The sequence below is a fragment of the Sphaerodactylus townsendi genome, linkage group LG04 (assembly GCF_021028975.2).
Source record: "Sphaerodactylus townsendi isolate TG3544 linkage group LG04, MPM_Stown_v2.3, whole genome shotgun sequence".
NCBI classification, from domain to species: domain Eukaryota; kingdom Metazoa; phylum Chordata; class Lepidosauria; order Squamata; family Sphaerodactylidae; genus Sphaerodactylus; species Sphaerodactylus townsendi.
Window position 1 is genome coordinate 28267665 of NC_059428.1, and position 25898 is coordinate 28293562.

The 25898-nt window shown below is 54.4% G+C and overlaps 1 protein-coding gene across 1 annotated transcript in view; it reads right to left on the reverse strand.

The window, feature by feature from the left end:
- Positions 1 to 25898, reverse strand: part of CRYL1 (crystallin lambda 1) — a 53660-nt gene that overhangs the window by 12105 nt on the left and 15657 nt on the right. Inside the window, exons 3-5 of the mRNA XM_048492418.1 lie at positions 22928 to 23054; positions 14508 to 14669; positions 12665 to 12863 (exon numbers count right to left, since the gene is read on the reverse strand). Of these exons, the coding sequence (XP_048348375.1) occupies positions 12665 to 12863; positions 14508 to 14669; positions 22928 to 23054 (488 nt within the window). The remainder of the gene's footprint in view (positions 1 to 12664; positions 12864 to 14507; positions 14670 to 22927; positions 23055 to 25898) is intronic.

A 25898-nucleotide genomic window follows, 5' to 3' on the forward strand; every position in this document is an offset into this window, starting at 1 on the left:
CCCCCCCCCCCCCCCACCCCCCCCCCCCCCCACCCCCCCCCCCCCCCACCCCCCCCCCCCCCCACCCCCCCCCCCCCCCACCCCCCCCCCCCCCCACCCCCCCCCCCCCCCACCCCCCCCCCCCCCCACCCCCCCCCCCCCCCACCCCCCCCCCCCCCCACCCCCCCCCCCCCCCACCCCCCCCCCCCCCCACCCCCCCCCCCCCCCACCCCCCCCCCCCCCCACCCCCCCCCCCCCCCACCCCCCCCCCCCCCCACCCCCCCCCCCCCCCACCCCCCCCCCCCCCCACCCCCCCCCCCCCCCACCCCCCCCCCCCCCCACCCCCCCCCCCCCCCACCCCCCCCCCCCCCCACCCCCCCCCCCCCCCACCCCCCCCCCCCCCCACCCCCCCCCCCCCCCACCCCCCCCCCCCCCCACCCCCCCCCCCCCCCACCCCCCCCCCCCCCCACCCCCCCCCCCCCCCACCCCCCCCCCCCCCCACCCCCCCCCCCCCCCACCCCCCCCCCCCCCCACCCCCCCCCCCCCCCACCCCCCCCCCCCCCCACCCCCCCCCCCCCCCACCCCCCCCCCCCCCCACCCCCCCCCCCCCCCACCCCCCCCCCCCCCCACCCCCCCCCCCCCCCACCCCCCCCCCCCCCCACCCCCCCCCCCCCCCACCCCCCCCCCCCCCCACCCCCCCCCCCCCCCACCCCCCCCCCCCCCCACCCCCCCCCCCCCCCACCCCCCCCCCCCCCCACCCCCCCCCCCCCCCACCCCCCCCCCCCCCCACCCCCCCCCCCCCCCACCCCCCCCCCCCCCCACCCCCCCCCCCCCCCACCCCCCCCCCCCCCCACCCCCCCCCCCCCCCACCCCCCCCCCCCCCCACCCCCCCCCCCCCCCACCCCCCCCCCCCCCCACCCCCCCCCCCCCCCACCCCCCCCCCCCCCCACCCCCCCCCCCCCCCACCCCCCCCCCCCCCCACCCCCCCCCCCCCCCACCCCCCCCCCCCCCCACCCCCCCCCCCCCCCACCCCCCCCCCCCCCCACCCCCCCCCCCCCCCACCCCCCCCCCCCCCCACCCCCCCCCCCCCCCACCCCCCCCCCCCCCCACCCCCCCCCCCCCCCACCCCCCCCCCCCCCCACCCCCCCCCCCCCCCACCCCCCCCCCCCCCCACCCCCCCCCCCCCCCACCCCCCCCCCCCCCCACCCCCCCCCCCCCCCACCCCCCCCCCCCCCCACCCCCCCCCCCCCCCACCCCCCCCCCCCCCCACCCCCCCCCCCCCCCACCCCCCCCCCCCCCCACCCCCCCCCCCCCCCACCCCCCCCCCCCCCCACCCCCCCCCCCCCCCACCCCCCCCCCCCCCCACCCCCCCCCCCCCCCACCCCCCCCCCCCCCCACCCCCCCCCCCCCCCACCCCCCCCCCCCCCCACCCCCCCCCCCCCCCACCCCCCCCCCCCCCCACCCCCCCCCCCCCCCACCCCCCCCCCCCCCCACCCCCCCCCCCCCCCACCCCCCCCCCCCCCCACCCCCCCCCCCCCCCACCCCCCCCCCCCCCCACCCCCCCCCCCCCCCACCCCCCCCCCCCCCCACCCCCCCCCCCCCCCACCCCCCCCCCCCCCCACCCCCCCCCCCCCCCACCCCCCCCCCCCCCCACCCCCCCCCCCCCCCACCCCCCCCCCCCCCCACCCCCCCCCCCCCCCACCCCCCCCCCCCCCCACCCCCCCCCCCCCCCACCCCCCCCCCCCCCCACCCCCCCCCCCCCCCACCCCCCCCCCCCCCCACCCCCCCCCCCCCCCACCCCCCCCCCCCCCCACCCCCCCCCCCCCCCACCCCCCCCCCCCCCCACCCCCCCCCCCCCCCACCCCCCCCCCCCCCCACCCCCCCCCCCCCCCACCCCCCCCCCCCCCCACCCCCCCCCCCCCCCACCCCCCCCCCCCCCCACCCCCCCCCCCCCCCACCCCCCCCCCCCCCCACCCCCCCCCCCCCCCACCCCCCCCCCCCCCCACCCCCCCCCCCCCCCACCCCCCCCCCCCCCCACCCCCCCCCCCCCCCACCCCCCCCCCCCCCCACCCCCCCCCCCCCCCACCCCCCCCCCCCCCCACCCCCCCCCCCCCCCACCCCCCCCCCCCCCCACCCCCCCCCCCCCCCACCCCCCCCCCCCCCCACCCCCCCCCCCCCCCACCCCCCCCCCCCCCCACCCCCCCCCCCCCCCACCCCCCCCCCCCCCCACCCCCCCCCCCCCCCACCCCCCCCCCCCCCCACCCCCCCCCCCCCCCACCCCCCCCCCCCCCCACCCCCCCCCCCCCCCACCCCCCCCCCCCCCCACCCCCCCCCCCCCCCACCCCCCCCCCCCCCCACCCCCCCCCCCCCCCACCCCCCCCCCCCCCCACCCCCCCCCCCCCCCACCCCCCCCCCCCCCCACCCCCCCCCCCCCCCACCCCCCCCCCCCCCCACCCCCCCCCCCCCCCACCCCCCCCCCCCCCCACCCCCCCCCCCCCCCACCCCCCCCCCCCCCCACCCCCCCCCCCCCCCACCCCCCCCCCCCCCCACCCCCCCCCCCCCCCACCCCCCCCCCCCCCCACCCCCCCCCCCCCCCACCCCCCCCCCCCCCCACCCCCCCCCCCCCCCACCCCCCCCCCCCCCCACCCCCCCCCCCCCCCACCCCCCCCCCCCCCCACCCCCCCCCCCCCCCACCCCCCCCCCCCCCCACCCCCCCCCCCCCCCACCCCCCCCCCCCCCCACCCCCCCCCCCCCCCACCCCCCCCCCCCCCCACCCCCCCCCCCCCCCACCCCCCCCCCCCCCCACCCCCCCCCCCCCCCACCCCCCCCCCCCCCCACCCCCCCCCCCCCCCACCCCCCCCCCCCCCCACCCCCCCCCCCCCCCACCCCCCCCCCCCCCCACCCCCCCCCCCCCCCACCCCCCCCCCCCCCCACCCCCCCCCCCCCCCACCCCCCCCCCCCCCCACCCCCCCCCCCCCCCACCCCCCCCCCCCCCCACCCCCCCCCCCCCCCACCCCCCCCCCCCCCCACCCCCCCCCCCCCCCACCCCCCCCCCCCCCCACCCCCCCCCCCCCCCACCCCCCCCCCCCCCCACCCCCCCCCCCCCCCACCCCCCCCCCCCCCCACCCCCCCCCCCCCCCACCCCCCCCCCCCCCCACCCCCCCCCCCCCCCACCCCCCCCCCCCCCCACCCCCCCCCCCCCCCACCCCCCCCCCCCCCCACCCCCCCCCCCCCCCACCCCCCCCCCCCCCCACCCCCCCCCCCCCCCACCCCCCCCCCCCCCCACCCCCCCCCCCCCCCACCCCCCCCCCCCCCCACCCCCCCCCCCCCCCACCCCCCCCCCCCCCCACCCCCCCCCCCCCCCACCCCCCCCCCCCCCCACCCCCCCCCCCCCCCACCCCCCCCCCCCCCCACCCCCCCCCCCCCCCACCCCCCCCCCCCCCCACCCCCCCCCCCCCCCACCCCCCCCCCCCCCCACCCCCCCCCCCCCCCACCCCCCCCCCCCCCCACCCCCCCCCCCCCCCACCCCCCCCCCCCCCCACCCCCCCCCCCCCCCACCCCCCCCCCCCCCCACCCCCCCCCCCCCCCACCCCCCCCCCCCCCCACCCCCCCCCCCCCCCACCCCCCCCCCCCCCCACCCCCCCCCCCCCCCACCCCCCCCCCCCCCCACCCCCCCCCCCCCCCACCCCCCCCCCCCCCCACCCCCCCCCCCCCCCACCCCCCCCCCCCCCCACCCCCCCCCCCCCCCACCCCCCCCCCCCCCCACCCCCCCCCCCCCCCACCCCCCCCCCCCCCCACCCCCCCCCCCCCCCACCCCCCCCCCCCCCCACCCCCCCCCCCCCCCACCCCCCCCCCCCCCCACCCCCCCCCCCCCCCACCCCCCCCCCCCCCCACCCCCCCCCCCCCCCACCCCCCCCCCCCCCCACCCCCCCCCCCCCCCACCCCCCCCCCCCCCCACCCCCCCCCCCCCCCACCCCCCCCCCCCCCCACCCCCCCCCCCCCCCACCCCCCCCCCCCCCCACCCCCCCCCCCCCCCACCCCCCCCCCCCCCCACCCCCCCCCCCCCCCACCCCCCCCCCCCCCCACCCCCCCCCCCCCCCACCCCCCCCCCCCCCCACCCCCCCCCCCCCCCACCCCCCCCCCCCCCCACCCCCCCCCCCCCCCACCCCCCCCCCCCCCCACCCCCCCCCCCCCCCACCCCCCCCCCCCCCCACCCCCCCCCCCCCCCACCCCCCCCCCCCCCCACCCCCCCCCCCCCCCACCCCCCCCCCCCCCCACCCCCCCCCCCCCCCACCCCCCCCCCCCCCCACCCCCCCCCCCCCCCACCCCCCCCCCCCCCCACCCCCCCCCCCCCCCACCCCCCCCCCCCCCCACCCCCCCCCCCCCCCACCCCCCCCCCCCCCCACCCCCCCCCCCCCCCACCCCCCCCCCCCCCCACCCCCCCCCCCCCCCACCCCCCCCCCCCCCCACCCCCCCCCCCCCCCACCCCCCCCCCCCCCCACCCCCCCCCCCCCCCACCCCCCCCCCCCCCCACCCCCCCCCCCCCCCACCCCCCCCCCCCCCCACCCCCCCCCCCCCCCACCCCCCCCCCCCCCCACCCCCCCCCCCCCCCACCCCCCCCCCCCCCCACCCCCCCCCCCCCCCACCCCCCCCCCCCCCCACCCCCCCCCCCCCCCACCCCCCCCCCCCCCCACCCCCCCCCCCCCCCACCCCCCCCCCCCCCCACCCCCCCCCCCCCCCACCCCCCCCCCCCCCCACCCCCCCCCCCCCCCACCCCCCCCCCCCCCCACCCCCCCCCCCCCCCACCCCCCCCCCCCCCCACCCCCCCCCCCCCCCACCCCCCCCCCCCCCCACCCCCCCCCCCCCCCACCCCCCCCCCCCCCCACCCCCCCCCCCCCCCACCCCCCCCCCCCCCCACCCCCCCCCCCCCCCACCCCCCCCCCCCCCCACCCCCCCCCCCCCCCACCCCCCCCCCCCCCCACCCCCCCCCCCCCCCACCCCCCCCCCCCCCCACCCCCCCCCCCCCCCACCCCCCCCCCCCCCCACCCCCCCCCCCCCCCACCCCCCCCCCCCCCCACCCCCCCCCCCCCCCACCCCCCCCCCCCCCCACCCCCCCCCCCCCCCACCCCCCCCCCCCCCCACCCCCCCCCCCCCCCACCCCCCCCCCCCCCCACCCCCCCCCCCCCCCACCCCCCCCCCCCCCCACCCCCCCCCCCCCCCACCCCCCCCCCCCCCCACCCCCCCCCCCCCCCACCCCCCCCCCCCCCCACCCCCCCCCCCCCCCACCCCCCCCCCCCCCCACCCCCCCCCCCCCCCACCCCCCCCCCCCCCCACCCCCCCCCCCCCCCACCCCCCCCCCCCCCCACCCCCCCCCCCCCCCACCCCCCCCCCCCCCCACCCCCCCCCCCCCCCACCCCCCCCCCCCCCCACCCCCCCCCCCCCCCACCCCCCCCCCCCCCCACCCCCCCCCCCCCCCACCCCCCCCCCCCCCCACCCCCCCCCCCCCCCACCCCCCCCCCCCCCCACCCCCCCCCCCCCCCACCCCCCCCCCCCCCCACCCCCCCCCCCCCCCACCCCCCCCCCCCCCCACCCCCCCCCCCCCCCACCCCCCCCCCCCCCCACCCCCCCCCCCCCCCACCCCCCCCCCCCCCCACCCCCCCCCCCCCCCACCCCCCCCCCCCCCCACCCCCCCCCCCCCCCACCCCCCCCCCCCCCCACCCCCCCCCCCCCCCACCCCCCCCCCCCCCCACCCCCCCCCCCCCCCACCCCCCCCCCCCCCCACCCCCCCCCCCCCCCACCCCCCCCCCCCCCCACCCCCCCCCCCCCCCACCCCCCCCCCCCCCCACCCCCCCCCCCCCCCACCCCCCCCCCCCCCCACCCCCCCCCCCCCCCACCCCCCCCCCCCCCCACCCCCCCCCCCCCCCACCCCCCCCCCCCCCCACCCCCCCCCCCCCCCACCCCCCCCCCCCCCCACCCCCCCCCCCCCCCACCCCCCCCCCCCCCCACCCCCCCCCCCCCCCACCCCCCCCCCCCCCCACCCCCCCCCCCCCCCACCCCCCCCCCCCCCCACCCCCCCCCCCCCCCACCCCCCCCCCCCCCCACCCCCCCCCCCCCCCACCCCCCCCCCCCCCCACCCCCCCCCCCCCCCACCCCCCCCCCCCATGATTGAAGTCTATAAAATTATGCATGGGGTAGAAAATGTTGACAGAAATTTTTCTCTCTTTCTCACAATACTAGAACCAGGGGGCATTCATTGAAAATGCTGGGGGGAAGAATTAGGACTAATAAAGGGAAACACTTCTTCACACGACGTGTGATTGGTGTTTGGAATATGCTGCCACAGGAGGTGGTTATGGCCACTAACCTGGATAGCTTTAAAAAGGGCTTGGACAGATTGATGGAAGAGAAGTCGATCTATGGCTACCAATCTTGATCCTCCTTGATCTCAGATTGCAAATGCCTTAGCAGACTAGGTGCTCAGGAGCAGCAGCAGCAGCAGAAGGCCATTGCTTTCACATCCTGCATGTGAGCTCCAAAGGCACCTGGTGGGCCACTGCGAGTAGCAGAATGCTGGACTAGATGGACTCTGGTCTGATCCAGCAGGCTAGTTCTTATGTTCTTATATAGCAGCAGCCTTTCTGTGTGAAGAAATTTTCACTTTTTTTCTGCACTTTCCCTTCTTGCAGAATAAAACACAGCTTTTATGATGGCAGATTCCTTTGTATGAATTCATCAGCTACAAAACAATTTCTCATATGTTTTTTAAAGTAGTGTGAGTATTCCTGGTGTATGTTTGTATCTATTCAATTACCAATTCCAGGGTACAACTAGAACAAAATGGTTAAATACAATAACGCAGCTGGCATTCAGTGCCTTAAAAACTGATTGCATCATGTAAGCAATTTCCATGGTCTCAACTTGCCTACAACTTCAAGTTCATATTAGGCAACTCCCAAATCTCTCACATGACAGTTTAGAGTGTGCTGTTCAAAGCTCAGTTACACCCATAGGATATGCTTCCAAGCAAACCAACACACCTTAAAACAGGTTAGGACAAGTGCACCATCTTGTATGCATTACAAGATGTAAAGCTCTTCATCATAATATAAATGCAAAGCCCCTTTCCCCTACTTATTTCGCCACTGGTTTCCTACAGAATCACAGAAAGAGGAAAATCCCTGCTATTTTGAACATAAAATGGCAGGTGCAGTTACTAGATTGTGGATGGTTATGAACATTACATGCCAGTCACATGAGCAGACTCTTCCATTATCAACTAATTTAACAACATGCAGGAAAGTTGCAACTTTGCATTACCAGTCAATTCAGAAAACAATCCTGCAAACAACTGACTGTGCAGAACTGCTCATCTATCAAAGATCTGTACCTACACTCTGCAGATGAAGGAGATATTACCCATAACTGAATTTATATGCAGGCAAAAATCTATCCTGGAAAAGAATTACACAGATTATCAATTGGACAGCACGTGAGGAATGAAGTACCAGTGATAGAAAGCAGAGGATTAATGGGTTAATTCAACAGGAGTGTTACTTTGTTGTAAATTTACAAGAATGAAATAAATGATTGTACAAATAGATAAAGTAGGAATGTCCCTTTCCTAATTCTGTTGTTCGTAGCTTTTATACCTTTCTAAAGAAGTGCCAGGCCAAAAATGCTGAGAAACTTCCAAATGGCCTTCTAGCTCAGCTAACTTTATTCCAGCCAGCTATCTTCATGTTCAAATTTCACATTCCTCTAGGAAGCCAGCTCTGATATTTCATCAATACACAAAGGAGAAGTTTTCCCTTGTTGCCAAAAGGGTGTTATTTTTGGGCTAACCTTTGTTCCAAGTGCTTTTATCAGTTCTCTACAGATTTGCAACATACAAATAAAAACCCTGTGACTCAGGTAAAAATCCTGCTCTCATGAACAGCAGAAGGAAAAATAGCTGCTGTCATAGTGGTGCCCTCCAAAGTTTTTTTTTGAGGACTAACATGAAAAAGGAATGAGGAAAAGGAAACCTCGCTAGTGATGCCAGGCCAATTCACCTGTAACATAGTACTGAGTGTGCAAGCATAAAGTAACAAGGGAACTAGGCTTCATGGATCTCCCTTGCTGACAGGAAGTTCTTATGGGAGAGGTCACAAATCTCACCACAGGAACTGAGCTGCAAATGCAACTGCTTCTCTTGCTTGAATCTTGCAGCCCAATTGCAGTTCAGCACTTCCAAGAGCTAAAGTATCACCTGTAAGACCAACTGTGGCTTGGACCATCAATAATCCATAAGCCAAACACCAGTTTATATCATAATCAAAGCAATGTCTAGTCATAAAACCAATCAGAGTGTGTGTGTGTGTGTGTGTGTGTGTGTGTGTGTGTGTGTGCGCGCATGCCATCAAGTCACAGCTGACTTATAGAGAATCCAAGGGGTTTTCAAGGCAAGAGGTGGTTTGCCATTGCCTGCTGAGAGTTCTATGACTGGCTGAAGGTCACCCAGCAGGCTTCATGTGTGGGAGTAGGGAATTAAACCCAGTTCTCCACATTAGAATCTGCCACTGTTAACCACTACAACCCAACAGAAATTACACTGAAGAAGCCTTGCAGCAGTATAATACGTGTCCAAAATTACAAACAATACCTATGTACCATAAGGTATCCGAAATACAGGTCCTAAAACACTGATAAAAATCCTGCGTAGTACAAAACAAAGGTCCTGTGTAATTCAATGAAAGTCCACTAAGCTAACCGGCACCTGTGTACTAACCTCAAAACAAGTTTCAGGGCTAGTGGAACATAAATTCCAGGGGCGTACGTAGGCAAACTGGAGCCCTGGACAAAATCTGAGTTTGATGCCCCCCTCCCCCATGGGCGGCCAACCTCTCCCATGGTAACCAAACAATGATTTTTTCCACCAGGTTGTTTCAAAGTCACCATCACATTATAGAACATGCCCCAACTCACAAATCTGAACACAGCAGAAATATTTTTTTGAAAATATTTTCAAAATGCTTTCGAAATGTTTTATTACTGCTATGAAAACATTTTATGGTGTTGTATCCAATCCCCCCAATTGGGGAAAACAGCATCACTTTCAATGTTATTTAAATAGGGGACCCCAGATTCTCCCTTTAAGATGGATTTAAAAGGAGAATCTGGGCTCTCTAGTTTAAACAAGTGATGCTGGAATCCACCCCCAAACAGCATTATTTTCAATGGTGTTTAAACTAGGGAGCCCAGATTCTCCTTTTAAATCCACCTTAAAGGGAGAATCTGGGGTCCCCAGTTTAAACGACATTGAAAGTGATGCTGTTTTGGGGTGGATTCTCCCCCACCCTGAAACAGCATCACTTTCAATGTTTAAACCGGGGACATCAGATTCTCCCTTTAAATCCATGCCAAAGGGGATGGATTTAATAATAATAATAATAATAATAATAACTTTTATTAGGTTATTTAAAAAAGAATTAAAAAAAGGAAGAAAACAAGCATTGGCAGGAAGGGGGTGGATTTAAAAGGAGAATCTGGGTAAATTTAAGTGGTGCCTGCTGTCAGGGGTGCAATTATTAAGGTAGCAGCACCAAAATTTCAGAGTATCTTTGTGAGACCCTACTGATGATACCACCCAGGTTTGGTGAAGTTTGGTTCAGGGGGTCCAAAGTTATGGACCCTCAAAGGTGTAGCCCCCATCTCCTATTAGCTCCCATTGGAAACAATGGGGGATAGGGCACTCCCTTTGGGAGTCCATAACTTTAGACTCCCTAAACCAAACCTCACCAAACCTGGGTGATATCATCAGGAGAGTCTTCTGAAGAATCCCTGAAATTTTGGTGCTGCTAGCCTAAAAACTGCGCCCCCTGCAGGCCAAAAATGGAAAAAACACTGAAAATACAAAAAATCCCACAAACGAACCTATGCCGCCCCCCCCCCCCCCCCAAGGCTGCGCCCTGGGCAACTGCCCACTTTGCCCAATGGGGCAAAGTGATAAATTCCATACGTCTGTGCTTCCAATTTGTACAAAGGTTTGTTAGAACGGCAACGATTTGAAATGATCAGTCTGCTCTGAAAACTCTGGCTGCTATTGTTTGTAGTCTGGGACACGTATTATAACAGGACTCCATCTGAAAGTAGACAGCAATCGCTGTGAGTCTTCTTCAGTGTAATTTCTATTGGGTTGTTCTGTGTGAACCGATCCCAACTGAATTCAAACTGCTGTTAATCACTATGCCACACTGGCTCTCGTTATTTTACTGCTTAAATTAAAATGCCAGTTTCTTCCCTGAAATGTGTTTCTCACCTATGATTTCACAACTTCTTTGAGGCAACTCAAATTAACCCCATTAACAGAAGAACAAACTATTGAGTCACAACCAGTTCATGCTGATAACATCTGCACTGTTCACTTCCATTTTACCAGAAGAGAGAAACAATACAGCAATGATGAGTCAGAGCCACAAGTTAAAGACACTGCAATCCAAAACCATTATTACACTGTGGCTGCAATCCTAGGAACTCTGTCCTGGGAATAAAATGAGACTTACTCTGAGTTTTTCTACTTAGGATTACTGCGCATAACTCTAGCCCATCAATTCCTGAAAATTCATGGTGCTTTACATCACATATAAGCCAAAACTCTAACAATCCAATATACACAATCCAGATTAAAATGAAATAGCCACCTTGGAAACGTGTCAGTATTCACTCACATTTGCAAAAGGAGATATCCCCAAAGTAAAGATGCTCATGTGAACTGCCCCAACATACAACAGGTCCCATATGCCCACAATCTAACAGCAGGCTATTACTGATAAAGTGAAATTTCAAAAATGTAAATTAGTTGGGAAAATTTGGAGTTTGAAAGTTGAAAGTTTCCTAAGTTCCGAGGAATAGTGAAATAGTTCAGGGAGTTTAGTAGTTGTAAGTAGTTAGTTTATTTTACTGTTTGTTTAGTTTCTAATTTGTTTAGTTATTAAATTGCAGGTCATAGTGGAGTTAGGCGTTAGCGTTAGCATTAATATGTATTAAGGTTAGGCAGGAGAGAGTGGAAATTAGTAAGATCTGAGGTGTGTTCACTCCTAAGTATTAAGCTGGAAATTGTGTTATTACTTCTCAGGCCTCTCATTAGATTGTGTTAAATTACGATCCATTTGTTATTGCTTACGCTCTGACTTCCCTGATTGTAGAAATTCAGTATCTGTTGTATTGAGCATTTATTATATTGAAGATTGGTGGTTGGGTGGCAGTCAGCCACCAATTGGGGTGATTTCTACTACTGCTTAGTCGGGTGGCAGTCAACTGAGTGGTTAGTAGTTACATTTTGGTATTTAATTGGGTGACTAGTGCTGGGTGGCGGACAGTGACTGGTCAGTCATATTTTGGGATTGTGAGTTATGTGCAATAGTACGAATTATTGAGTGGAGGGGCTTGTTGTTGTGACTGTGATGTGGAGTGGATATAGTGGTTTAACACAGAGATGGAGGCCAGAAGCGGGTTGAGATCTCAGTGATAGTAGGGCGGGGAAGATATGGTGGTAGGCTCAGGCCATACTATAGACAGAGAGCAAGATATAGGAATGCTCACTCCCTTTCTGACCTGCATTCTATCTTATGGCATTTAGGTGGTAGGCGGAGACTTAACCCTGATCCGTCATTGGTATTGATGAATGCCAGGTCCATAAATAATAAAACAGATTACAGAGACGTGGGTGAGGGAGGGGGAATCGGTTGCCCACAAGGAACTCACCCCACCAGGTTTTGTGGTTGTTCACTAGAAAACACTAAACGCGAGGGGGAAATGGGGAAGACAACCACTTGGGGGTGATAATTGTTTTGGAGATAATTTCTTTTCATGGCTTGCAAATTTAATGCAGAAAGGCAGAGATTTTCTCTCAATCTGTGGACAGTGACAGTGGATGGGAAACTAGAAGGTCAGTGTCAGAGCCAGAGAACTGAAGATTAGGAGCTAAGTCCAAAAGTGGAGGAGTACAGATTTGTCTTTAGACCTTTGTTTTAAATAAGTCTCAAAAGACTGAGAGATGAGATTCTTGAAAGCTAAACTGACTTCTGTTTGAAGTATCGATTTCATCATCATTTCACTGAGCTCAAATGTTGTAAATAGCACTGTAGGGCAACAGGAAATGAAGAAAAGCAACATGAAAATCAATATTTCACTTGCTGACCTTTTCACCTTGTTACTCCAGTCAGAATGAAAATGTTATTGTTTTGGAGGGTTCCTCATATTACCTGCTGCACAGTCTAGCTTCTGTCTCTTTTCTTGTGTAATAGTTATTACAGTATCAGTCACCTTTTTTAGTAAAGTTACATACCAACGGCCTGTATCCAACCATTCAAGACTTTGCGGGAAGGAACTTTCCCGCTTCCCCTCCTGCTGTAGCCAACCGAATCACCCCCTCCAACCCCCACTCCAATTTTGTTCCTAGGGAGTTGTTGGGTCCTCAGGAACAACACAGGGGCATGGGAGTTTGCAGTGTGGGTATATAATCAGTGGAAATTGCCACCTTTTCTTTCGCAAATGAAAATGACATTTTGCTGAAGAAAAGGTATGGTTGGATACATGGCCAATTTTTAATGTAGCAGGCCCTTTGCAAAACAGAACAATACTGGGTTATATTAAGTTAGATACTGCTGGAAAATATGTATCAGAAAAGTGAATAATAAAATCATACGCACACTTGCAAGCCTCCACGCTTCACTAATAATTGCATACTGGAGCCGGTTCAGAACAAAACCATCAATCTCTTTGGTTAGTCTAACTGGAGACTGTCCAATCTTCTTCATCAAAGCGTAAGTTTTCTCCAATGTACAAGGGTCTGTTTCTGGGTGGGGAACCAGTTCTACCAGAGGGACGTAATATGGTGGGTTTACCTGGATAGAATAAAAAGAAAAAAGAACAAATAACAGAAAGCACAGTGTTATAGTCAGAGAATTTACTATTAAAACCACTGCTACAGAACTGGGCCGGAGTCTCCCAAAGTAAAAGAGCATCTTCCCCCGTTTCCTTAACTCAGTTTGTGCCTTGACTGAGATGCTGTTTCAATTCCATTTACCAGCCAATAAAATAAAACTGACTATATGCCTCCCGAAAACAAACCCAAGGACCATTACAAGCATTAATTAATTAATGTGGTACAACTCTCTCACGTGACTACAAATTTCATGCTAGACTTTGAAAATACCCCCAAAATGAGAATGTATGGGTCTCACATGAAACATACAGATTGGGGGTTTTTTTTCATAAAAGGATCCTCCTGGACCTAGCGAATGATCTGAGAGTACTAGCATTTCTGAAGCCAAGCAAGTATGGACCCATTTAGAATCTAATGGAAGAGAAGGACATAAACATTTTTTTTAAAATCAAGCAACCTCCTGACATCTAGCATGAAATCTGAGGTGATGTAATTGGAAGGGAGAACTGTACGGCTTCAGCAGCAATACTCAATCACCTTTAATGAAAAGAGGTCAAAACTTTGGGGCTTTTTTGTGTGCGCACATTTCACTTTTCTGGGAACTTTCTGTGCACAGAGCAGTGAGGTCTTATTTGTCAATCCAGATTCAGAACTTATTACTCCAGACTCATGTTACTGATGCAGCAACCCCTACACACAAAAGGAATTCCAGGATGTTTCCACCACATCCCTCTGCATGACATCATCACAGGTTACCCGCCAAAGATAAACAACTTTGCAATTGGTCGTTGTGGGTTTTCCAGACTGTGTGGCCGTGGTCTGGTAGATCTTGTTCCGAACATTTCGCCTGCATCTGTGGCTGGCATCTTCAGAGGTGTATCACAGAGAGAAGTCTGTTACACCCTGTGTCTAGACTTCTCTCTGTGTAACAGACTTCTCTGTGATACACCTCTGGATGCCAGCCACAGATGCAGGCGAAATGTTAGGAACAAGATCTACCAGACCACAGCCACACAACCCAGAAAACCGACAACAACCAGTTGAATCCAGCCGTGAAAGCCTTCAACAAAACTGTGCAATTGCTTACTATTGTTTATGTTGGACTGGGTCTAAATAATGGGTTGGCTTCAAAGTATCACGAGACCTGAATCCAACTCATAGTTATTAAAGAAATGCACATAGAACAGATGCATATAAAAAGTGGAGTACCCTGTTTCCCCGAAAATAAGACATCCCCTGAGAATAAGATGTAGTAGAGGTTTTGCTGAAGTGCTAAATATAAAGCATCCCCCCAAAAGTAAGACGTAGCAAAGTTTTTGTTTGGAAGCATGCCTGTCGAACAGAACACCAGAGCATGCAGCTGTGGAGGGGAAAAATAAGACACCCCCTGAAAATAAGACATAGCGCATCTTGGGGAGCAAAAATTAATATAAGACACTGTCTTATATTTGGGGAAACACGGTATCTGCTGTCACTGCGTGTAGCTTGGGCTCGGGTATCAGCATTTAAACTTTACAGCCCTCAGACACCTGTAGAAGAAAGTCCTGGAATAAAAATTCAGGCTTTAACACAGCAGACTATCCACAGGCTTTGGAGTACTCACAGGATGTGCAACGATGCACTGTTTAACATGCTTCAGTCCAGTGAACAATTTTGTAGGCAAAAGGCAGGATGTCGAGCTACTTAGAATAACGTTGTTATCGGCAAGAAGGTCTAACTGGCCAAATATCTTCTTTTTCAGTTCTAAGTTCTCAGGTGTGCACTCCTGGAATAAAGCACCAAACAATTAGAATTACGCTGGAGGTCTATGGAAAGTGCAAACTGCATTGCTCGGTACCTTTGTAATCCTCATTCTGCATTCCTGGCACTATGCTGACCTGCATTCAATGTCCAGTACTGCCTGATTACATTTTTTTCCACTGTCTTTATCCTGAAACCCTCCTTGAGTATCAGTGAGAAAGGCAGGCTATAAATAGTCTAAATAAAAAAGAAATGTACATGGAGAAAATACATATAGCTCTGCATTTTAAAAAAGGAATGCATTCAGGAATAGTTTCTTTCTGATTTCTGGAGGGGGAAATATCCAGTTTGATTCACAGGCAGCCAACAGAAAAGGACAGTATGGTTTGTTGTGACAGTGAAGAGACCCTCCTGAACAAAATATCATGCAGTATGTGGGGCTGCAGGAAGGAGGGCCGGGGGGGGGGGGGGGGGGGAGGGGGGATGAAGCAAAATTGTCCTAAAAATTGTCCCACCACACAAGTTTAGTACAAGACTTGTTCTGGTCACACAGAAACTGGGATTTTGCCCCAATTCCCCCCCCCCCCTTTATTTCCTCTGTGCTGCATTGCCAAAATATGAGAGATCTTCAGATGCTTAGTTTATGGGGGCATGCACGAGGCTGCTGAAAGAAGAAAGTTCTGTTCATTGCAGTAATCCAGTCCTGGTTATTTTTAAAATTCCCCCCTCTTAACCTTCCTCCAAGGTATTCATAGCGGCATATGATTTTTCAAGACTACCACCACCATTTTATCCTCACAAGAAAGGTCAACATTTTTAAGTGTACTTTGATAAATTGAAGAATTGATGGGCGTTTTATACACAATCGTTTCAAAACCAATGGGAGCGGGATGCAATTCCTAGTTTAGAACTGAGGCCGTGGAATTTTACTGAGTTTTTAAGTCACAAAATGACTACAATTCAGAGATAAACTGAGCTGTTTTAGAACAGCAAATCCAACTGTTATGCATTCCCTCAGTGATGGAAAACAATGCTCCACTTGTAATCCCAGGATCAATTCAGTTTGCAAGGTGGGCTACCTTTAAATAGTTTCCTTTAAGTGAGTGACAAGGCAAGGAACTATGTAGATACCTGTTTAAACTAATAAAAGAGGGGCACTGAATAGGTTTATTGTGAGATTCTCCACCTTGAAACCCAAGGCTTTCTTTCAGACCAGATGATAATCACAGAGGGGGAAGCTCAACACCCTCGGAAACTTAAACCTGCAACAATTATGTAAGGCCTCTGAATAGACTATTTGCTGAGGGGGTTCTTTGATAGTGGCACAATTGTATTAAATTTGTTGGACGGGTGCAATAAAATTTCTGTCCTTGTCAAGAACGGATTTATTTTCTTAGTTAGGCAGACCGGATTCCCTGAAGGACAAATTAAGCTCTAAACCATCTATTAATCAAGGTCTTCATCACTTGCTTCCAACTACAAAGCCTGGGGGAACTCTAAAACTATTCTGTTTTGCCCTGAGGGGGAAAAAACCAAGCAAGAAATGGATAGGGAACAGTACTGAAATCAGTTCACCACAGGTAAAGTCCACCTGAGTGCATCTTAATGGATATTGAATATTCCTGGGCTCATTTTTTGTGGTGGTGAAGATCACACTTCTCTTTGGCATCAAAACAGTAAGTCTTTTTTCCCAAAGCTCCAACTCCTGAATAGGGTTACTGTAGCCTGATTTTCAACTGAGCCTGTATCTTGTTATAGTGTCTCTTGTAAAAACCTGATTAGGACATGCCAATTTGTTGGATTTCAACAACAACTTTCTGCTGAGAGCTTCCCCTTAAAGGACTTTTGTTTGACTACTGAAGTACTATTCTCTGTGATTGCAGAATATAAGATTTGACAAGAGCCATAAAGCACATTCTGTCCCTCCAATACTGCACTGTGTCCACTCTGAATACTCTCAGTGAATGCTTAATTACTCTGGAATACTCCTATATGCTACATATGCTGAGAACAATTCTGAAGAAATTGTTTTAGCTCTTGTAGATCTATTCCATACTGTACCTACCAAGGCCCTTTTATGTCATAGAAAGTTTTATTGAACATGTGAGTTTAGGTGGGGCTTTAAAAAAAAAAACTTAAAACATCCTCACAGCAAAAATGCTGCTGTCCAGTAGACAGAAGAGCCAATTCACTCCACCAAAGTTTGATGTGGCACATCACAGGTACCTGACCTGTAATTAAGGCCTCTGAGAGAAAACAGATCCTGAGAAATGGATCCTGCAAGTTAAGTATGTACAAATACGATCCATTCCATGCTTTAGACCACAGGTGTCAAACTTGCGGCCCTCCAGATGTTATGGACTACAGTTCCCATCATCCCCTCCCAGCATGATGCTGGCAGGGGATGGTGGGAACTGTAGTCTATAACATCTGGAGGGCTGCGAGTTTGACACCTATGCTTTAGACCAGAGGTCTTCAAACTATGGCCCTCCAGATGTTCATGGACTACAATTTCCATCAGCCCTGCCACTTGGCCATGCTGGCAGGGGCTGATGGGAATTGTAGTCCATGAACATCTGGAGGGCCATAGTTTGAAGACCCCTGCTTTAGACTGACCATGATTTTGAAGAGGCACTCTTTCCCCTGAATGCTAGGAAAACAGCACATCACTTTATGTAGTTACAGGCCTGCAGAAAACCTACAGTTATAATACTCATAGATTGATGCTATACCATTGGTCCCTAGGAAATCTGAAGTGTAAATATTATCCAAGCATTACAGCATTAAAAAAAAATCAAGGTTTGATTTTAATATTTTAAAAGTCCCTAAAATATGATGATGAAAGTGTAACCATGAAATGAGTACATTTGCACATCATATATTTATAAGAGACCATCAGCTGTGTACACTGCAGCCTATACCAGCATATGCAGTCATCAAATTGTGTCCTTACAAACTTAATATATTTCAGTATCTGTGTGTCATGTTATGGCTGTTATTGTGCCACACTGTGTAAGCAATGTGTCATTGCTAATAAATCATGATGCTTATTAGGCAAACTAAGTTTATGGGGTTTGCCATTGCCTTCCCCAGTTGTCTAGAGGAATAAGATGATGATTTTGGATTTATCAAAGCTTTGCATATGATGCAAGTTTGATCTCAGTGGAAGTTGGTTTCAGTTAGATGGCTCAAGGTAGATTCAGCCTGCCATCCTTCTGAGGTTAGTAAAGTAAGTACCCGTCTTGCTGGGGGTAATGTGTAGACAGACCTTGTGAGCCAGTGTGGTATAGTGGTTAAGAGCAGGTGGATTCTAATTTGGAGAACCGGGTTTGATTCCCCACTCCCCCACCTGAGTGATAGAGGATTATCTGGTGAACCTGATGTGTTTCTGCACTCCTACATTCCTGCTGGGTGACCTCAGGCTAGTCACAGTTCTTTAGAACTTTCTCAGCCCCACCTACCTCACAAGGTGTCTGTTGAGGGGAGAGGAAGGGAAAGGAGCTTGTAAGCCACCTTGAGACTCCTTACAGGAGAGAAAGGCGGGGTATAAATCCAAACTCTTTTTCTTCTACTACATCAGTTGTAATTTTATAATCCTTTGCCTTTACTGGCCTTGAATGAAAAAGTATTGAATGCTTTATTCTTTCTTCATACAGTCACTTAATCATTCTGGGTTTGGGATGCTCCTTACATACACTTTTCAGAACTACATTTTTTTTTCAGACAGGCAACCAAAAGCCCACCAAGTCAGCTTCATCTCTTGAGATGAAACTGCATTTTCTGCAACAGGGCAGGCAAGTGCTGGCAGGCACAATAGAAGGGTGTGCATCACTATGAGAATATCAAGTGCTCGCCCATTTTATTGCAACCGTCCTCAGGACTATTGATAAATAGAAATATGATTGGGCAGGGAAAGTTGCTGAAGCTGCAAGTAGGAAGGAAGACAAAAAGAGCATGGATTTTAAGTTACCCTGGCCCTGGACAGGAAAAGAAGAATTGCATCCACCTGCTCACTGGTGCAATTAAAGGAAGTTTTCCTGCAAACTAGGACAGGATGCAGAACTTCAGAGAAATAAGAGGGAGTGTCCACTTCCTTCTTCCTACACCGACAGGTCTTCATGCAGACAGGTGTCCTGCTTATCCAAGCAGAGGTGGGGGAAAATCCGGAGCTCCTCCTTACATTGTGTCAGATGTAGCCTTCAGATAGGGTCTGCACCACGCCTGTTATCCCTACAAAAGCTATGAATTTACAGGTATGGTTCTACAACATCCCATCATTAAGACAATAAAATTCCAAATGATCATGTGCCGGGTCTATTCCTTTACAGGCTACTGCTAAACACCAGTTCAATGGCTTTGCACTGCAGCATTAACTAGTCGGAAACATTGTTCTAATGCTGCTGTTCTTGGCCTAATGTTAGCTGGATTTCATAGAATCTTCAAAGCTCTGCAAAGTCAAGCCTGATTAGTATTTGGATTTGGAAACCATCACAGAAGTACAGGATTGCTACACAGAGGCAGCTCTTGCCTTGAAAACCTTGCCCTGGGGAGCAGCAGTGGCGAAGTGGTTAAGAGCAGGTGCACTCTAATCTGGAGAACTGGGTTTGATTCCCCGCTCTGCCGCTTGAGCTGTGGAGGCTTATCTGGGGAATTCAATTAGCCTGTGCACTCCCAACACATGACCTTGGGAGAGTCACAGCTCTTCGGAGCTCTCTCAGCCCCACCCACCTCACAGGGTGTTTGTTGTGGGAGGGGGGGAAGGGAAAGGAGATTGTCAGCCCCTTTGAGTCTCCTTACAGGGCCGGTATAAATCCAAACTCTTCTTCCTCTTCTTTTATTTGACTTGACAGCACTTTCTACCAATATCTAACTTTAGGCTGGTTAGAGAATGCTCTAAAAGCCTGCTGATTAACAGGAAATTAGTACAAGAAGCATGGCACAGCAGTATGTTTTCATCAGATGTCACATCATACCCCACCCGCAACATGCATCTAGACATGAACACCTGGTCCACACTCCTACACAGGTCTCTGTTCACATCACCCAGCAGGCTTGAGAAGCTCTGAAGGGGCCATCGGTCCCTGCTTTTCACCTGCTTTGCATACAGAAGGTCCCAGGTTCGATTCCCTGGCGTCTCCAATTACGGATCAGGTAAGTTGCAGTACTGCAGTTGAAGATCTGCTCCCCACCCAAGTTCAATCCCAATGGAAGTCAATTTCAGGTAGCCGGCTTAAGGTTGATTCATCCTTCTGTCCTTCTGCCGTCAGTTAAATCAGTACCCAGTTTTCTGGATGCAAAGTGCAGACAACTGAGGAAGGCAATGGCAAACTACCCCATAGAACATAGTCTGCCTAGTAAACATAGTGATGTGATGTCAGTAATGACCTGGTGCTTATACAGGGGACTACCTCTATCTTCAGCAGCTAATTTGAAAGAATTCTACTTGACACCATGGGGAGCTGTTAAGAGTCAGGGGAGACAACATTGATCTCAACAGACCACAGTCTATTAAGTATAATTAAGTATTATGCTTAATAAGCATATGGTTCAATATAAGGCAGCTCCATATATTGTCAAGCAAAAAGCAATCCTTGGCCCCTTCCGCACATGCAAAATAATGCGTTTTCAAACCACTTTCACAACAGTTTGCAAGTGGATTTTGCTATTCCGCACAGTCTCAAAGAGCACTGAAAGCAGTTTGAAAGTGCATTATTCTGCATGTGCGGAATGAGCCTTAGATTATTCCCTCTCTGCAGGTCTAATGATCACCTGGTAAATATTCTACTTCAACAAAAAGACCCCTCCCACTGCACAGTCAGCCTCTGAGTGAATATGTGAATACATTTTTATTCATTTTATTTACGATACTTTCAGTCCACCTTTCTCGTGGCAGTTTACACAGCGTACGTCAGTACTGTAGTGGGAGTGAAACTGAATAGCTGCAGGGATATGACGCAAGCAATTAAACAGAAATCAGGTCAGGAGAGGCAGATCCAACTGACAGGCTTGTGGCTTTCTCACCTCTATTAAACGGCAAGCATGTAGGTAAACATGTTATAGTAGAAGGAAAACATTTACACTCGCGTTTAGAATGGCTTTACATTTTGTCTGCTCAGGTTAGCAACTTTTGTCAGTGGAACATGCTCCCCCCCCCCATGCCAATCAACCCCTTGATCTCCCCAAAATGCTGCTCCTGGGAGATGTGGGGGCGGGGGTAGGCTTCAGAAACAGAAAAGGAAGGGACAAATCAGAGAGTGGCGGTAGGAAGAACAAATTGACAGATATTACTTTATCTCTTCTATTAATGGAAAAATTAGTATGGATCTGACCCTACCTGTGTGAAAAAAACCCAGTGACAATAGGAGAGTACATCCATATTATTTTGGGAAATTAAAAGGAAGGGAAATTGTATGAAGGTGATGATGTAATAGGCAGGATGCCGTGAAGAACTAACAGAGATCCAAATGAAGAATGAGTCTTTCCCATTCATTTCAACCTCCACTGTGGTATAGTGGTTAAGACAGGTGGACTCCAATCTGGAGGTTTGTTTCCCCACTCCTACATATGAAGCCTGCTGGGTGATCTTGGCCTAGTCACAGGTTTCTCAGAACTCTCTCAGCCCCACCTACCTCACAAGCTGTCTGTTGTGGGGAAAGAAAGGGAAGGAGTTTGTAAGCTGCTTTAAGATTCCTTAAACCTGAGAAAAGTGGGGTATAAATCCAAACTCTTCTTCCAACTGCAGTCCCCCAGAATAGTTTAGGATGGGATGCTGCAGCTAGAACAGAAACATGGGAGCAGAAGTGCTTTCAATTGGCACAAGCTGAATTCTAAACCCACCTAAATATCTTACAACTATAAAGTAAGATTGATTACTGTACCTTGAGATTAAAAAAACAAGCTTTAAAAGTTACTAATAATGAAAGACACAAATATTTGAGTAGATTTCCATGTTTTATATTTTCATTGTATATTTTCAGATTTAAAACATTGTGTTATTGTGATCCTTAAAATTATCTGCTGATGTTTTCAACTGGGAGGGCAGACTATATCCCGAGCAATGCATTTAAAGAGCACCCTTTATTTTATGACTACCCCAGGGTAAGGCAGGCAGCACATAATCCTGGCAAGTACATACTTGGACAAAGTTTGCATGGTTTTTTTTTTTAATTGTTGAATATTTTGCATGGGTGAACTACTGTGACAGTATAGATTGATACCTCTGATTTCAGTGTAATGGCCAAACAAAAACATCAGGCTATTTGCTGGTGTGGATTATTAAACATTATCTACAGCACCAGCTCTAACTTGGCCTCTTCAGGGCTGTTGGAGAAAAGTACATGGAATGGCAGAAGACAAAATCTGTGCCTGGACTCACAGCCCAAAGAGAATGCTAAAAAGAAAAATAGCCTGTTGGTGAGCTGCTCAGCTTAAAAAAAAATGTAACCATCTTGAAGGCTCTTCATAAGACTTTCTAACACACTGCCTCCCTCCAGTGGGCATGCAAAATATTTCAGGAGATGCATACACAAAGGGCAAAGTTCACACAGCACAACATTTTCTAGGGTATACGCCTACATGAGTCAAATACGAACATACACACAGGGGGCTCTTCTAAGATATGGAGCAAATACTGAACATTTCTGCCAACAGGGAAATATCTTTCCTGTTTTGTTCTGTTGCACATTAGTCAGTATACAAATATCATTGGAATGGAAATAACTATTGCTTCATAGTAAGAATAAGGTTTTGTTTGGGAAAAAGAGCCACACATTTTCTGTTTAATTTGCTGCCAGACCTAAATAAAATAAACAAATAATACAATAATTTATGAGGCATGTCATGTATATATACATTGTATTTCAGCTGTAAAATCAGATACTAGGACATAAAATGATTCAATAAAAAGAAAGAAACAGAGGTTATAAAATCAAGTAGGAAGCTGTTCCCTTTCTTTTTCCATTTCAACTAAAAATGGCAACTTTGGTGGTTATTTCAGGAGAAAGGTCATTCAATAGGTAAGATACCGTATGATCCATGGACAGTCTGTTTTTTACTTTAAGAAGTGGGAGCAGATAACTGTTACGTGGAATGGAGTGGAACTGACAATTCAAAAGAATGTGCTGGATTGAATCCACTGAATTTACAGAGCACAAACAGCGTCTCTCAATAAAATAAACATTTTCAGCATTAATAAACTGCAGCTGCTTACTCCAACGCTGCTTACTCCAACGCCCCATGATGTGGGAACTCTTGACAAATTTAAATTAATCAGCAACTACTCACCTGAACGTAAACAGAGCCCTCTACTGCCTCTTTTAAGTCTGTGCAGCCACTAATAAGAGACAGCTGCTGCTCAGTGTTCAGTGTTCCTTTCAACATTCCTATCTCCTCCAGTTCTTTCATCTGCACCCTATTTTTTTAAAAAAGAACATCATACAATACAGTTATTAGTTTTATTCTTTTCCACTACTTGTGCCATTCACAAAGCATAGGTGAACATCATAAGAACATAAGAAACAGCCTGCTGGATCAGACCAGAGTCCATCTAGTTCAGCATTCTGCTACAAGGTAAATTCAGGTTTGGTGGAGTCTCTGCGGCCATATTTTAGACACAAGCTGGAAAACTTTGAAAACTCTGCTAATACATGCATATTCCATATAGTCTGAACTCTGCCACATTAAATAGCATTTTAGCTCCAGGGTCGCCCAACAAGTTTGCAGAGGAATACACCATTTTATCAGCTGTGTCATGAACTTCCGCTGCTGCAGTCAGTGGAATTTACAATTCCGTGGCAAAGAGTGGTAAGCTGCAGTACGGCAGTCAAAGCTCTGCTCATGACCTGAGTTCAATCCCAATGGAAGTCGGTTTCAGGTAGCAGGCTCACGGCTGACTCAACCTTTCATTCTTCCAAGACTGGTGAAAAGAATACCCAGCTTGCAGGGGGTAAAGCGTAGATGACTGAGGAAGGAAATGGCAAACCATCCCGAAAACAGTATACGTTGTGATGTGACATCACCCCATGGGATGCTTGAAACAGGGAGCTACCTTAAACTTTTAGTCAGCGACAGTTTCAAGGACTGTGGGATTATTAACCTAATTACCCCAACTGTCCCTCTGATGTGCTTTAAACCTGAATAAGGATGAAGGGGAATTCTGGTCAGAAGACAGAAAGCAGAGGCTGAAGGAGAGAACGGAAGCACCCATGGAATCACACTAAATGAGCTTTTTCCAGGGCAGATATGAAGCAGCGCCCCACCCAAGGATCCACATTCAGGGATGATTAGATATGGGCATTTTGCAACAAGAGACACTTTCCACAATCATCAACTTCTCCTTTTGTTGCCATTTTGCTCAGATTGATATAGTCATCTATAGCACATCTATTACTTGTCCAAGAAGCCAAAACCAAATCCAAAAGCCCATTTCCCCCTATATGAATTAAACCCCCTGCGCCCAAGAAGCACGCTCTCATTTACACTGCTTGGAGGCACACACCTGGCCTCTGCCACCAGGCTAGTAACAATGCTTTTCTCTCTGGGCCTTGCCTACCTGTCCTGCAACTGGGGGCAGACTCTTTCTCCAAGGTACAGTTTTGCCTTAGCCAAGACCCTCTGTGTCTTGTAAACTGCTTAAGCCCCTGTGCAACATAGCAACTGTGGCCCTTCCCTTTCCCTACTGGATTACTGGCTGCCCACTGTTGAACTGTCCACTGGCACAGGTACACTGGCCCCCACCCCCTGCAATCCTTCTACATCCATATTGCACACAAATGAGAAAGGGGGGGTTGTGCAACCAAAGTATCAACAATCCACAATTTGCACAAGCCATTTTTTGTGCAGTGAATCCTTCTGCATTCCCCAGTGGCATGCCACTACAAAACAGTACCCCCCCCCCCGCCCCTGTGCCCAGCCCCTCTGGGAGGAAAGTAAGGGGAATCTTAAAGGCACTGTTGCTTTAAAATTCACCTTACATTACTCCATTTGAGCAGTGACCCACTGAGGCAGCAAGACACTGGGGACCCAGACAAGGCCAGGGAATTAGCGCACAGGGGATTTTAAAGATTATCCTGCCACTTGAATCGCTCCATAGCCTAAACAGGCTTATGCTACACTTTATGGTGGCATTACACCTACAGCTGAAGAGGACAGCGTTCCCTGCACCAGCATCTGTTTGGTCGCCAGCGCACTTCCCCAGTTCCGCTCACTTCTGGATTTGGCTGTCCTGGAACTGAGCAGCATCCACACACCAGCCTCTTTGTTCTTCCTGCTGGTGTGGGTGCCTCTTATGCCAGCAGGGGGGGTAAATGTGTCGATGCAGATCTCTGCTGCTTCCAAAAGCGAATTCACGCTCCTCCTCAGAATTGGGCCATTAGTTATATTAACTAACATATGTGTTAGTTATACACACTGGACACAGTGTGTAACAGACTTCCCTCTGTGATACACCTCTGAAGATGCCAGCCACAGATGCAGGCGAAACGTTAGGAACAAGATCTACACAGCCCAGAAAACCCACCACAACCAGTTGAATCCGGCCTTCGACAATGTTATTATTATTATTTATTAGATTTAATGAACCGCCCACCCTTGATGGGCTCTGGGTGGTGTACAACAAAACAACTACTAAAAACAATAGTGCACAATAAATAATTAATAAATAATTAAAAATTCATAACTTAAAACTCAGAAGAACATAGCAGCATTCCAAAACCAGTAGAGATGATGAATGATGGTCCTGCGACGATGCGGCTGGGCTCTGGCCCCTGCCTGGTGGAATGCTCTACCTCCAGCTGTCCGGGCCCTGCGGGACCTTGGTGAGTTCCGCAGGGCCTTTAAGACGGAGCTATTCCACTGGGCTTTTGGAGGGGCTGGCTGCGGTTCTATTGCCCCCCACTGAAACTGGAACTAAGCTGCCTTTTCCATCCTGGTAGGGCCCTGATTCCATCCTGGGCCCTGCCTCTCCTCCCTTCTCCTTTGGCCTTTAGACCGGGCGCGTGTGTGTGTTTTTACACAACCTTTGTTGTTTAATCTGTATTTATTGTTTTAATTGCTGCTGAATTTTAATGAGTTAGATTTTATGTTATATTGATTTACTATTCTGGAAACAGTCATGTTGTGAGCCGCCTCGAGCCCTTCAGGGATGAGGCGGCCTATAAATTTAATAAATTTAACAAACAAATAAATAAATAAATGGTGGTGGCGGCGCCCATAATCATTTGGAACCAAAAGAGAGCAACATTAACAGCAGGCAATT